The following is a 15,897-nucleotide window of genomic DNA, read 5'->3' on the forward strand; positions in this document are numbered from 1 at the left end:
ATACGTAGAGTTAGCAAGTGAAATAACACCAACAAGATTTGTTCCTTGCCATGAACACTGCCGTGTGCTATTTTACAAATTCTTCATACGGACTTGGCATTTGGTAACATGTGTTCAGATTAATCCAGCCTTGAGTGCATCTAATGAGAGTGACTACTGAAACTGATGGTCAATGATAATAAGTCAAAAACTGTATTTACTTGCAAAACAGTGCCACATCTCCTAAACACCATTGCATTCAATGGATGGTGTTGATTTGATTTCTTCTAGACAGATTTCTGGAGAAAAAAATAACTGGTCATCATCTGCGGTTACCAAAACACCACCTAAAAATGTTTCCTACATGGAGGGCTTCTTTGGAAATTCAGTGCTCTCTGCCTAACAAAAGAGCTTGTAGCTTCACAAAGGATGGAGGCAGCTTGAATCTCAAGAGGGGCATATCTTCTTCTCTTGGTAATGGAACTTAAATTTTTTATTTCCTGAAGTACCCTCATGATCAGAAAGAGGAGGGGCCTGCTTGCAACATGTATTTTTCCACATCACCAGAACTGAGAAAAGCTACATCTTGACAAATGAAAACTTGTGACTAACATCTTCAAAACCTTTTTCTCTACTGTGTGATTTTCACCTTTGCCTGATGAAGGAGCCTGTGGAAATTCAAAAGCTCGCAACATGCATTTTGTGCATTTTAGTTGGCCCAATAAAAGTATTATTATTTTGTGGATGTTGGATGTTATTGTACTTTGTTACATGATGAACAGGGTGACCTCTGGGTATCTTACCTCGTTCCTTTTACATTAGTTACCAAAATGGAATAACACTTAGCTTTTTGCAATGGAAAACTCAAGTAAAGTTATTCAGAATTGGAAAATCTGCCTCTATTCAGTCTGAATGAAAGCATGGCCGTGAGAGCCCCTCATTATGCCTGCTGCCATGATATACACCTACATCACAGGAGGGATCTGTGTTAAGCACTACTCAATACTGCCCCCTAAGTAATGTGTTATCTGTGATGCTCCTTCAAGAGCGTTCATTAGTAATGTATAACTCACAGTACTTGTTAGTTGAGTGTTGGACTACAACTCTGGAGATCAGGGTTCATATCCTGGCTAGGCCAAGTAAACTCACTGCATTACCTTGGACAAGCTATGCTCTCACCGCCTCAGAGGATAGCAATGGCAAATCCCCTCTGAAAAAATCTTGCCAAGAAAACTCCATGACAGGGTCACCTTAGGGTCACCATAAATTGGAAATGACTTGAAGGCAAACAAAAAAAACCTTGTTGGTTACTGATTATTATTTATAAAAAATACACTTTAAAAAAGACAAAAGGGGAAAGTCCCACAAAATAACCTCCCCAAAAGCATTTTAGAACTAACTGTTAACAGTGTGTGTGTAATGCAATACTATTGGCAATTATTGTATCACTTTTTAAATGTAATGTTGGAAAGGTCATCGTTTCAAAATTGAGATCGTATAAGTACCGCTAGATGCAACATGTTACTTCCACACTGTGCTGATAGCAGGCGGAACACAACACTAATTAACGTAAATACAGCAACTTCCGTTCTCTTTTGTAGATCAGATTGTTAATTCATAAAAACATTCCCAACCACTTTCAATTAGTCATAACACTGCTCAACAAAAAAGATGTGATGACAGAAACACACAAATTGACCCAATAACATGGCAATTAGTAGTTTGTCATGATTCAAAAATTTTGACATTATTTTTTATTCTATATTGTTGGCATCCACCGCTTTTCAAAGAAAACTGGAAATCATCAAAAAGCAGTATTTAAGCCAGTCAAAACACAAATTATTTAAACTGTGGTCTGATACTCTGTGACAACTACCATTTCAAAATTAATTTCACGTGTATTAATACAACTGCTTCTTGATTATGGTAACTAGTGCTGACCTCATTTTGCATCTGATGGGAAGAAACTGGATAAATGCTCATCACATCTAGAAACAATTAGAATCCATTAGTGAAACCTGACTCGTATAATTAAACATAGTGGTCCCATGGAAGGGATTTGGTGAGTTTTTTCAAAAGACAAACACAATAGTATTCATTCGAAATATTTGTTTCATTGCATTCTAAGCTTTTACATTTAAATACATAGCTTCCATCTCATTTGATAATGAATGAATTTCACAGGAAGCTGATTTTATCACAGAAGAAAGGCACTTACCAAAGGCAAGAAGCAAACGTAAAAAGTAATGACCAAGATACCAAGCAGTGAAAGTAAGCTGATCTTTGGCTAGCTATTTTCCTTGCCTATCCATTCCCTAAATTGTCTACACAACACCGAGGACTCAAGACACTTCACTCTCTTTGCAACAAGTGCAAGAAACCAACCCTTCAGGAAATATTGTGGGCATTTGGGGTGGATTTTAAAAAAAACACCAAGGAATGAAGCATCTCCCCCATCACTCAGAGTTCTCTATCTATGCACAGAAATTCACACAAAGGATCTTCTGTCATGCTAGATTTCTGAATGCAAAATAATTTGTGGAGAGTCACTGAGGATTTAAGGTGGTAAGATAAGTTGTCTGTACATATTTTAGCACTCTATGCTTTATTACAGAGTTGGAAAATCTACAGTCCTCCATAAATTGCTGGTTTGCAGCTCTTACAATCCCTCATCACGAGTTTTGTTTGGTAGGGCCTGACAGAAGATTTAGTCCAACAGCACCTATGAGGGCTGGATGATTTCCTCTGTAATTTCATTTTTCCCCATGTGGTTTGAGTGTTCTGCTGCCCAAACATGGTCGGAAGCAGTTTACTATGAGGAGGGCCTTGCTTCACCCAGGACACTGGATCCTGGTGATACAGAAATATATCCTTCTATTGCTTGTGTGTGGGCAGTCCTAAGGCTTGTCATTATCTTTTCTCCTTTTTTGTCGTTTGTTGTCTGATTGGTGTCTTACTCTTTCATGAGTTATTTAGTGCAAAATATGATGTTGCTATGTTGGATAATGAATAGTTAGCTGATCTATTGGTATGCTTTATATGCTCTTAAACTTTTTCCTGTAAAAATCTATTAATGTTGTAACACATAAGAATTATGGTTTATTGTAGATAATTGTTTGTACTGTGGATAGCTTTCTGTGGAAAACATGCTTCTGTGGAAAATTTAGTTTTCTATCAAGTCAGTGACCTCTATAAGACTTGGTCATCTGGTTGGATCTCACAGGTACTTGTTATACTTCATGCTCTGGAGCCAGATGATTCAGACTCAGATGTAACAGATACCCAAAAATGATAACAATAGCCTGTATGAGGCTGGGGTCTGGCAGTGGGGTACTCTGCTCCCCAGTAGGAGCTGGAAGACTCTGAAGACACACTGCCATCCTTTGAAGATCACTGAAAGGAGAGTTTATGCCAATCCTAGTGGCTATTAAACAGGAAACACTGACTAATTAAGCACCTGGTTTTGAGATTGCTGCCTATAAATGTGTAATCTATAAAACTGAAAAGTGGTTCTCTCACATCTTTGTTGCTTGCAACTGTTCTAACTTGGTGACCAGCAGTATTCTTCAGTGCTTGTATTTCTTGACCTTGGATTAGCTACAATTGGTGACTCTGTTTTACTTCTTGCTGGCTTTATGTTTCTGGACTACAGACTTGCTATAACAATGTCTAGAGCAGCTGACGGCCATCCTCTTGTTTTTCCCTTGATCTTGTTTGGATGACTTGTGAATTACCTAGATTGGATTAACTACTAAAGAGCTCATGCACTCCAACCACCTGCTACCTGGGACACTTGTTTACGGAAGCACAGAACAGATACCATCCAGCCATGACTTCCTTGATAGAATCACTCTATATTGTTGCCTCTGTCTTTTCCTACTGTCTTCCATTTCACCAAACACTTTCCCCAAAAGTCACACTGTCTCGTGATGTGCCCAAAGTACAACTGGACATAATTATGTTCATAATCTCAATTCTGTCATTTTCCCTTCCATAATAAATTCAAGCTTAATTTGCTCTAGGACCCAGTTATGTATCTTTCTGGTGGTTCACTGTAGCCACAGAACTCTCTTTTCACACCATTCTTAAATGTATTTATTTATTTTATAGCCCACTTTCCTCCCAATATGCAACCCAAGGAGGCTTATGGTGTAAGTTAAAAACAAAATGCAACTAAAACATATAAATCAAATTGTCTAAAAGCCATTAAATAGATAATGCTATTAAAATAATTTAACTATTGATTTTCAAGCATTTAAAATATGAACATCAAACACCAGCACAACCTGTTAGACAGGTCTTCTACACAACCAATTAAAAGCCACATTACTTTTGAAATAAAAAGTTCTTTTCCTGCCAGTAAAAAGACGAGTTGATCTTCTTGTCAGCTTTCTTCACTGTCCAGCCTTCACAACATACACATGTTAAGTCCATGGCAGCTCAGGGCTTCCATTCAGGGCCATAGTAAGGAAAAGCATGCACACCTAGAATTTAAGGAAACCACTTCTCATAACAAGGGCATGAAAAATTCTGACTTTGGTTTCATAGAAAATGCAACAACAGACTATAATCACACTCATACTGGCTGCTTGTGACTGCAGCTGTAAATTCTACAGCAGGGAGTTCTCTTGATTCATAGAGAAACACAGACACCCAGACAATGTAGAATTCTGATCTTTCACAAACGTGACAGGCCCAGCCACAAGCAATGTGACAGAATGGGACTTAAAAGCAGCATCTTGCCAATGGTTCCAATTTTAATGGATGGTAAATCTGTGCCAGGTTTGTCAACATGAAATGAACTATCCAGGATGCTACTGTATATTGGGGAACATGGTTCAGCACCTTGAATATCCCTTTGAATATTTGGGCTAAAACCCTGTGCAGATTCCCTGCCCCGCTGCCAAAGAAGTCACCAGCTTCCATTAACCTTTATATTTGCTTTCTCTCTTTAAATAAAAAAAGAGTACTGTGCACAAAGATGACTTGGAACATATATATCAGAACCTTGCTTAATCCAGAGTACAGATAATGTATATATGTAAATGAATGAATGCACAAACAGATGTGGTGAACACAGGATAACTGTGTATAACCCAATAAATGCAGCCACTTGTGTGATGTCTGGAGGGCAATCCATATTTGAAGCTGCCATATGAGATTCTACAGAAGAATTCTTCATGAATCAGATCTGAGGGAGAGAGCAAAAAACTGAAGAGAGTTATGAAAAAGGAGAAACCTCACCTCACCTTTATGAAAATAAAAATAATCAAAATGGCAAACTGCAGCCAAGTCTACCTTAGAAATGGAATCTACTTCAGAAGATTTAGACCCTGCTTTCATTGTCAGTATGTGTGTCTTCTGGTTCTTCTGTCATTACTAATGTGTTCAGGGTGAGCAGCTAGCATATAGACAGGAGCAGTATCTGGATTTTCAATCTAAGTCTGTCCAAGTTTTTTTAAAAAATCAAGCAACTCATATTACTCCAGTACAATTCACACATTCAACACAACAGCTCTTGATATGAGCCAACATTTTTATTTGTTCCCCAATATATGCTTTGAGTAGTTTTCTACCGTAAGTCACAGCAAACATTTTGCCACAGTCAGAAATCTTTAGAAAACCATGGATTTAGAATCTTCCTCTCACCAGCCTGCTTCTGGAGTCATAGGCTGAGCAGATGTAAGGTCTGAGAACAATGTATTCTGAGCACTGGAGGGAAGGATATTTGTTTAGAATTGAAATGATAACCTTCAAGACAAAATGAAAGCCCAGTATGGTTGACATGGGGAATTCCACTGGGAGCTGATGAACAAGAGATACTGTATGTTGTTGACAAAGAAAAACAATCATGCTTAAGAGTTTGGATCTGATACACACATTTCCCAATTCAAACAATCCCAGATGCACACAAATTTAATTTAAGATCTTTTGGAATTAGCATCTGTGTCCGCTCAGAATAAGTTATGGTATATGTAGAGTGATACACACAGCCACAGGCCTCCAACAAACATACACACTATTTATATAAATTCCTGTCATTATTAATGTGCAAACCAGTATGTTGAACTAGCATATATCATGCATTCATCACCTTTTTCAATAGCATCCAAATGGAATGAGACAGCTATCACCAAATTTATCAAAAGTCTGTGACAAACAACAGGAGACATAAACACTGGAAAAACTGGAGGCAGCATTCACCTTCAGCAGCATACAAATAGCAAAACATCTTGTGAGATACTGAGTCCAACAAACGGTGCACAATGAGCAATTGTGAACAAGTGTACAGAAGTAGTCAACTGGTAGCCCTCAGTAGTGATATAAAACAGAAAGAGAAGATATACTGGCCTAGGGTAGAGTATGCTTTTTAAAATTCAGGGCTTATCATCTCTTTAAAAACAGGGTTGTTAGAAGGCTGGGTTCTGCAGTATCGCTATCAAGATCTATCATTCTCTTGTTCTCTAATAAATTCTTTTGACAATAAAACTAATTGTCAGAATATACAGAACAAGAACCAATTTCAAAAGACACATCTGTGTGGCCCCTGCATCTGATCCACAATATACAATACACCTTCTACCACCCTATGCATCATCATCATCATCATCATCATCATCATCATCATCATCTTTTTTTCAGTCAATATAAAATAAGATAAAATAAAGTAAAGTAAAATAAAAATTAGTATAAATAGACTAAATAAGTAAAATAATAGAGTAAAATACAGTTGTTGATACAAGGTACAATTGTTGATATAAAAATCAGAAATGATCTCTACCATCTGACGTCAAATATTACTCACCATCTGTGTTTTACACATGATGTAACAAAATTTTGCTACCTTCTGTATGACAGTTTGGTTCTGGCTCTCCAACAAATAACTTAAGTAAAACACATCTGCGTGACCAGGAAAATTAGTTACAAGAGGGGTAATCAGCTGATGACAAATATCCTTATAGAACTGACAATACAGAAGAACGTGGGCTGTGGTTTGAATAGCATCAGTGTCACAGGAACATAGGAGCTCATGGGGAATTTTCCTATATTTCCCTTCCAACACTACTGTTGGAAGAGCATTGAATCGAGCTAATGATAAGGCTCTCCTGAATTTGGGCACTGTAACATAGTATAGGTAAGAAGCTGGATTATTAGTTAACAGTTGGTTTTTTAAAAATAGATAATTAGTAATGGCAGAAGTTTCTGTCTGACCTATAGGATCTAAGATCCTTTGCCTTATAAATGATTTTGCTTGATCTAATCCTAATTTTAGAATGGTATTGCTAGAAAGTCCAAGAAGAATCAGTTTCTTATGGACAGCATATTCCCACGAAGACTTGTAGTTATACCCTGGGCATGTTTTCTACTCATTTGCCCTCAAGCAAAGGAAGTGGGCAAGCCGGCCAGGTGCCTTCACACAGGGTTGGTGTAACATCTGCAGAGATCTGCTCTTTGATCCAGACCATTATAGTTGGCATGCAGCATCAAAGTTTTCACATGCTGTATCATTCCCAATCCAACAGCCTACCCAAACAGGCCTAAGCTTTCAACCTTGAGAACTACAGGAGGAAAATGGAAGAGACGTGGAAATATTGAATGCTTGTTCCTTTCAGTCCTCACAAAGACACAGAATCACAGAATCATAGAGTTGGAAGAGACCACAAGGGCCATCCATTCCAACCCTCTGCCACACAGAAACTCACAATCAAAGCACCCCCAAGAGATGGCCATCCAGCCTCAGTTTAAAGACCTCCAGGAGACTCCACCACACTCCGAGGGAGTCTGCTCCACAGTCAAACAGCTCTTACTGTCAGGAGGTTCCTCCTAATGTTGAGCTGGAATCTCTTTTCCTGTATCTGCAATCCACTGTTCTGGGTCCTATTCTCTGGAGCAGCAGAAAACAAGTTTGCTCCATCCGCAATATGACATCCCTTCAAATACTTAAACAAGGCTATCATATCATCTCTTAATTGTCCTTCTCCAGGGTGAACATAACTAGCTCCCTAAGTCGCTCCTCATAGGGCATGGTTTCCAGACCTTTCACTATTTTGGTCGCCCTCCTCTGGAAATGCTCCAGCTTGTCAACATCCTTTTTGAATTGTGCTGCCCAGAACTGGACACAGAATTCCAGGTGAGGCCTGTTCAAAGCAAAATAGAGTGGCACCATTACCTCCCTTGATCTAGACACTATACTTGTATTGATGCAGCCTAAAATTGAATTAGCTTTTTTAGCTGCCACATCACACTGTTGACTCATGTTCAACCTGCAGTCCACTAGGACTCCTAAATCCCTTTCACATGTAGTCTTGTTAAGCCAAGTGTCCCCCATCCTATATGTATGCATTTCATTTCTTCTGCCTAAGTGCAATACCATACGTTTCCCCCTGTTGAAATTCATTTTGTAAGTTTTGGCCCAGCTTTCTAATTAATTAAGATCATTTTGAATTTTGGTCCTCTCCTCTGGGCTATTAGCTACTCCTCCTAATTTGGTGTCATCTGGACATTTGATAAGCATGCCCTCTATTTTTTCATCCAAGTCACTGATAAAGATGTTGAATAGAACTGGGCCCAGGACACAACCCTGTGGCACCCCACTAGTCACTTCTCTCCAGGATGAAGAGGAGCCATTGGTGAGCACTCTTTGGGTTCGGTCAGTCAACCAATTACAAATTCTCAAATGTCTTATTGAATCCAAGATGTGCTATATCCACAGCATTTCCTTCATCTATCAAACTGTATTGTTTTGATTGTTGTTCACCGCCCTGATCATAGGAAGGGCGGTATACAAATAAAATTATTATTATTATTATTATTATTATTATTATTATTTAAACTGGTAATTTTATCCAAAAAAAAGAGATCAAATTAGTCTGGCATGATATCCTCACACAGAGAAATCTAGTGCTTCAGGAAAAAAGGCTGAAGGACTGAGACAGAGAGTTTTATCACACAAGTACAGTGAGTCCTTGGTATATGCCGGAGCTTGGTTCAAGGACCCTCCATGGATACCAAAATCCGTGGATGCTCAAGTTTCATTAAATACTGTGGTATAGTACAATGGTGTATGTGTGTGTGTGTATTGAATATTTTCAAGCTGTAGATGCTTGAATCCCAGTATTTAAAAAATTCATGGATAAAGAGGGCCAACTGTACTTACTATATGAGTTCATGTACCTGGCTTCATTTTTAACACTAAAAACTAATATGCAACTATAGGACGCTTTTTACAATGGTGATATATGAAGCTGCTGCCAAACTCTCTTATGTTACTGGAATTTCCCCAGATGTGGAATTTATTTTTGAAAGTGTGGGGATCATTTCCTTTTCCTACCAACACATAAGGTCATGGACTGCCCAATATAAAGAGAAATCAACAAGCCAGACTTGCATACAGTCTGCAGCACAGTATGAATGGAAAATTCAGCAATAATGGGTCACTACAGGAATACAAAACCGATATACCAAGGCCCTGTGCCTCACTTTGAGTCATAGTTGGCAATTGCAGTGTTATGGAACAATTATATGGTTAAACATTGCAAATGGCTTATTCTTACTTTTCAACTTCAAATTTGCAAGGCTGAATCTGAATACTGGGAGGGGGGGTTCCCCCCAAAATGTTGTTTTATAAAGATTAACAAGACTTTCAAAGTTAACCAATAATAATCATGGTAGAATATACTGATATGGACTGGAGCATGGCTTTGGCACGGCTTCTGGCCTCTTAGGATGCATGCATCATTTAAACAGCATACCTCCAAAGTGATCCAAAGCAGCTTTATTTTGGCCTGGGTATTCAGGCCCTTTGTCTCCCAAAGTCCTAGCCCATTCAGAACAGTATGCCATGTTAGTTTTCATGAATTTTAGGCCTAGGGAAGCCTTTCTTCCCACTTCAGAAAAAAGCCTATGCTGGGGCCCGAAACATCCTAATGGGAACCAAAAATATGATGGTTCCTCATGGGTAGGGATTCATTCTGAATAATACTTTTTTAAAAAAATTAAAAAGAAAAAAAGGAAGGAGAGAACCAAGCCCTCCAAAGTCCAGTGATGAGAGAATGCAGCTTGAGGAACCCCATGTAGCTGCCAATCCTGTTATAAAGGGAACTAAATGTATCTTACACTTTTCAAAGGGAAATATGTGTTCCAAGAATTATTATTTATATGCTTCTTTATTTAAATAAACCCAACATCATAGAAATGCAAGAAAATCCATTTCTTTTTTTAAACCACCGCCTAGATCCATTGATTTCTTCACAGATAACATAGCCAGGAATACTGTGTACATTTGTTGTTGTTGTTTGCCTTTAAGTCATTTCCAACTTATGGTGACCCTTAATTTAAAAAAAAAAAACCCCACTGATAGTAACATACAAGAATTTGAGGGCTATAAGAGCATTCAGTGAATTCCAGATAAGCTACAACTTCAATAGATACTACTATCTGCATTGTGGGGAACAGGAAAACTGAAGAGCAAAGTCAGTACCTATCTTTTAAAAAAAGTTTTCTACAGTGCAATATAATTGCAAGCAGTCTCATTTGACTCATTTAACATTACTTGCTTGAACAAAAACCAGGGGCTTTAGTCATTTTCCAGCATCTGGATTTGAGTGAGTCTATCATCTTTTTTAAAAAGAAGCCACTGAAAGGCAATTGCAATTCCAGTCAGTGGAATATTTCAATTGCTACTAGAAAACAGAAGATTTTCAAAAGCCTAAAACAGAGCTCTCAGTACTAGCAATTAAGCAAGATTAATGACCACAACTATGAGTTTCAGTGGCAGACACAATCCCACTGCAAGGCAGAAATTAATGTGTTCATGCCAAATGTAAATGCCCAAAGCAAATTAAACACAAATCCATTAATTACTGCACACAGGAGCCGTCACTTCTGAATTACAACTACAGGTGCCTTTTAGTTTGAGGTAAGATGTCAAATGTTTTCCATCCGATACTCATCATTTAGTTAGATCTCCAGAGGGTGATTCTATCACAGTTTTAATTGCTTCATCAAACAATGTTCTTGGTTGACCATACAGCTTCCCTCAACGTTTTTATTTCCTCCCTCAACAAATATATTATTTGTCACTGTAAGCCCAGCATGAAGTAAAGAATCTTCTTCCAAAGGAATGTTTTTCCTCTATGGGTATGTGTGCTTCTGGAACAGGGGTGGGCAGCTGTGGAAGGCAGGAGCAGGAGGACTGTATTAGCTGCCCAGGAGACCTCTTCGTCATGCTTTGAATTTCAAAAAAGGCCTCTTTGGGCTCGTTCCCACTAAGATTTAAAGCAAACTGCTGATCAGTTTATATGACCGTTGATCCCATTTGAAACCAGTTCCGATATACTTTGATCAATTTCTGTTGCAATAAAAACACACACAAAAAAACAGTTTTTCCAGACACTATTTTCCTAGCGGTTCTTTTGAAAAGAACTGATTCCAAAGCATATTCAACAAGTGGAAACGACAGCTCTGAATCACTTTCATTCTGGAGGGGAGGGACTAATGGCAGAGGGGTATTTACCATCCCTCCTCAGTTTTTGGTGGATCCACCATTTCCCCCCTCTCTCAGCGCTGCTACTGTGTTTATGGTGTGACCTATGGGCACATGATTTTTTAAAAAATAAAATTGATAGATGATTTGATTCATTGATTTTTGCAACTATTTGCAATCAGTGAGGCAAGTAGTTGCAAAACCAATGAATCAAATATTCTATCAATTTCCCAAGCCAGGCTGCCCAGGCTGCCGCTTAGGTCACTCATGATGCACAGATGATTGACATGCATTTTGAAGCAGTGCAAACTAGTGGGGACGATAATCATGCCAAAAAAGAAGTGATTACAAGGAGATAATGAAAAGATCCGCTTTCCTAGTGGGAACGACGGAATCGATTTACCAACACGGAGTGAAGGCGAATCGGAAACCAATTTAAAAGTAAGTGGGAATGAGCCCTTCAAGTCATAAATTGGTCCAGGCTGCCACCAAAATGTGATGTAAACATACTTCATGCCACCTAGTGGACATTTTGGGGATTGTTTGGGAGGTAAATTGCAAAATTTGTTTCTGATGGGAGAGCAGGAAGCTTCAAACATGGTTGAAAATCCCTCCACATCCTCTAGCATGGAATGGAGACGTTTGGAGAAAAACAAATGTGAATACGTTTTTTGATATACGTATATAAATATATATGTATACACATGCCCTCTGGGGTCCAAGAAAATGTCCCTAGGATGTGACATGCTCCCCCCATTCTAGATTATTGCCACTCTTGTTCTAGAATGTGGAGGATTTCACATGGGAACATGCTATACCAACACTAATAATGTTTGTTAACCTCTCATGACTGCTCCACAAACACAAACTGTCAAGAGTCTTGACAAGGGAAATTGCTCTACATCATGGCCAGCTTTGGTCCATCTAGCTTGGCACTGTCTACATTGACTGGCAGCAACTTTCCAAGATTTGAAAACAGTCTTTCCCAGCCCTACCTGGAGATGTCAGGGGATTGGATGTGGGTCAACCATATGCAAAGAACCATCCTTCCCTTGCATCTTGCTGATAAATCTTTTCAGACAAGATATTTTGGACATCGGTTTTCCCCATGTTCATGATCCAGATACATTAACCTGGAGCCAGCCTTAAAAACAATACCGGGATCCAGCTCTTAAAAGCCAGTAGATTGAATGCAGTATGATGAAATGTAGATCTTGATGAAAAGGAGATGAGAGGAAAAAGAGATTTTATATTTGGGATATACAATTAGGAGTTCTAACTATGTGGCTCGCCATTCAAAACTTTTAAAGAATACACCACTTTCTGCACAGAGACGTGATAAAATAACAGATCATTCATCAATTTGCATTTAAAATGTTACATATTAAGAGGCTGTTCTGACCTCTTCCTTAAATTACACTTGGCTAAATCAGAGGCAGTTTCGCACCCTTTTATTAGAATGTCAATACCTTCCTTCTGTCGGTCGGTCGATGGTCTCTCAAGACACAGTTTTTACTGGGGACTGAAACAAAATGTATGTTTGCTGTCTGAAGCAATTTCTGCTCTATTATTATTTCCTCTCACCAGACCTGCTTTCAGCCACCTGCCTTCTAAAGGAAACCATATATCACCTTTGGCGCCCAGGGAGCTGTTTTAAGTCAGAGAAAAACAATGTAGTCCTCTGGATTTGAGAATACTGGAATATCAACACGTAGCTGACTGTCAAGTGACAAAAGCAGTTGCAACTTTCAAGCACTGTTATAATAAACAAAAGCTCTCAGATTGCACTGTTACGCCTCACTCACTCCACAGGAAGATCAAGTGTATTCAGGCCCAGCTTCCAAAATACGTCCTTCTCAGACATAATGCCATCTTGTTTTCTTCTGAGAGCTGCCTTGATCATGATCTCTAAGCAGGGACGTAGCCGGGGGGGGGGGGGTGATCTTGGGGTCCGGACCCCCCCCCCCTTCCATTAGAAAAATGAATTGTGTGTGCTGCTGCGCCTCCGCACCCAAGCTCCATTATAATGGAGTGGCACTTAGTCTGGACCCCCCCTTCCTAAAATCCTGGCTACATCCCTGCTCTAAGGCTGCAACGCTATCCACAGTGATCTGAAGAATCCCCTCTGACCACAGTGACACTTCTTACTTCAGAGTAGACATACGGAGGACCATATGATACCAAGTGATCTTGCCTCAACTTATAAGTAAATTTGGTAGGAATGGGGGCAATTTCAAGCCCCCTCCCAGGGCCACTTCTACTAGCAAAAAAATGGTCAAGCAATACATATATTTGAGCATTTTGGTTGGCTCCATGAAAGTATCCCTGTTTTGTGGATTTGGGATGCTATCCAACTTTGGTGCTGTTGTTATTCTTAAGCGGCAGCCTCCATCTTGCTGAGCCAATGTGGCGTAGAGGCTAGACTGTGACTCTAGAGACCAGGGTTTGAATCCCCGCTCAGCCTTTGGAAGCCCACTGGGTGAACTTGGGCAAGTCACATTCTCTCAGCCTCAAAGGGAGGCAAAGGCAAAGACACTTCTGAACAAACCTTGCCAAGAAAACCCCATGATAGCTTTGCCTTAGGGTCCCTGCAAGTCAGAAACGACTTGAAGGCACAGGAGAACAACTACCATCTGATACACAAGTCTTAGTGGACTCCAGATTTTCTCTGGCGTAAAGACCCTGCATGGATGGTGCAGCCGTTTGAGCATTAAACTGACAACTCTGGAGACCGAGTTCGATTCCCAGCTCAGGTATGAAATCCACTGGGTGACCATGGGCAAGTCACACTCTCTCAACCAGAAGGGAAGGCAATGGCAAACCTCCTCTGAATAAAGCCACACAGACACAGCTGAACTGGTCTGGAAAGGACACTCCCAAAGCTCCTGCCTGGGACTGAAGCCACACACGGCCCCCTAAACGGCCCTATGGGGGGGATCGCCTTCCTCCACCTGTTGCCAGTCAAAGCATGAAGCAAGGCAGAGGGAGAAAGAAAGACTGAGGAGCAATTCGGGCACCTTCCAAGGAAGAAGCCAGCGGCGGTGACTTCCCTCCGCCTCCTGCCTGACCCTCTGACACCAAACAGGGGGCTGCCACTGGGAAAGGGAAGGGAAGGAAAGAAGGAGAAGGGAAGGAAAGAAGGAAGGAAAAGAAGAGAGGAAGGAAGGGAAAGAATGAATGGAGGGAAGGAAGGAAGGAAGGAAGGAAAGGAAAGCAAGGAGAAGGGAAGGAAGGAAATAAGGAAGGAAAAGAAGAGAGGAAGGAAGGGAAAGAATGAATGGAGGGAAGGAAGGAAGGAAAGGATGGAGAAGGGAAGGAGAAGAGATGGGAAGGAAGGAAAAGAAGAAAGGAAGGGAAGGAAATGAGGAAGAAAAAGAAGGGAGGAAGGGAAAGAAGGGAAAGGATCAAGCCCAAAGGAGTGAACCAGTCGACCAGTGCCCCAAGTTCAGGAGAGGAGCCATGGAGGGCTCCCGGGTTGCCTTCTCCGAGGCTGCACACTGTATTATTTCTCTAGTCTTGCAACAGTAACTCGGTTTGGCAGGGCTTTGACTCTTTGTCGGCTTCTTTGCTATGGAATTCTGTTGTAGTAGGCTGGGCCCCACCACAAACTCCCACTCCCAGAATTCCATAGCAAAGAGCCCAAGAAAGCGCCAAAGCCGTGCCCAAGCGGGTGCCTGCTTCTCCTCCGTGGTGGAGGCGGCCGGACCCACCTTCTGCTGCCGGCGGGCCATGTCTGTGGGCTGCTTGGCGTTGAAAGGGTAGGCGATGCATCGGACGATGAAGGCGTAGAGCTGGACCCGGCGGCGCTTCTCCCTCTCCTCCTCCTTCTTCCTCTGGAGCAGCTCCTGCTCCTCTCGGCCTTCGCTGCGCGCCGAAGGGCTGGGGCTGCAGGGCCGGGGCCCTCCGGCCAGAGCCACCGTCCCTCCTCCTCCTCCTCCTCCTCCGGCTCCAGGGCCCGCTCTGTCCAAAGTAGCAGCAGCAGCAGCAGCAGCAGGCGGCGGGTGGGAGCTGTGGCCGGCCCCCGGGCAGCCCTTGTCTTCCTCGGGCACCTCCTCGGACTCTTCCTCGCTGGAGGACGGGTCCAGCATGGTGGCCAAGAAGCAGCCAAGGAGGCAGCAGCCAAGGAGTCCCTTTTCCGGACACGTCGAGCCTCAAGACTCGCAGCTGGAGGAGGAGGAAGGGCGGAGTTTGGGGCAGGAGGAGGAGGGAAGAAGGAGGGAGGGAGGAGGAGGAGGCTGCTACTCGCAGCAGGTGGGGGACCTGTGGCGCCCACAACAAGGCGCCCACGTGGAAGCGCACAGGAGCAGGAGCAGGAGAGGGCTGCGCGCCTTTACGCACAGCTGCTGCCCTGCCTCCGCCTTCCCCTCCTCGGGCCACTCACGGCTTCCCGCCAGGCCAGAGCTGTTGGGGGGGAACTAAAAAGCCTCCTGTGG

At 41.5% G+C, this 15,897-nt stretch overlaps 1 protein-coding gene across 13 annotated transcripts in view; it reads right to left on the reverse strand.

Annotated features, from left to right (window-relative positions):
• Positions 1-15,614, reverse strand: part of CADPS2 (calcium dependent secretion activator 2) — a 396,201-nt gene extending 380,587 nt beyond the window's left edge. For all 13 annotated transcript variants that reach the window (XM_089524382.1, XM_089524381.1, XM_089524383.1 and 10 more), the window contains exon 1: positions 15,175-15,614. In XM_089524382.1, the coding sequence (XP_089380508.1) occupies positions 15,175-15,552 (378 nt within the window). In that variant the 5' untranslated portion in view covers positions 15,553-15,614. The remainder of the gene's footprint in view (positions 1-15,174) is intronic.
• Positions 15,615-15,897: the final 283 nt, after the last annotated feature.

Source organism: Sceloporus occidentalis, unplaced genomic scaffold, assembly GCF_023333645.1.
Source record: "Sceloporus occidentalis isolate IW3139 unplaced genomic scaffold, rSceOcc1.0.p SCAF_5, whole genome shotgun sequence".
NCBI classification, from domain to species: domain Eukaryota; kingdom Metazoa; phylum Chordata; class Lepidosauria; order Squamata; family Phrynosomatidae; genus Sceloporus; species Sceloporus occidentalis.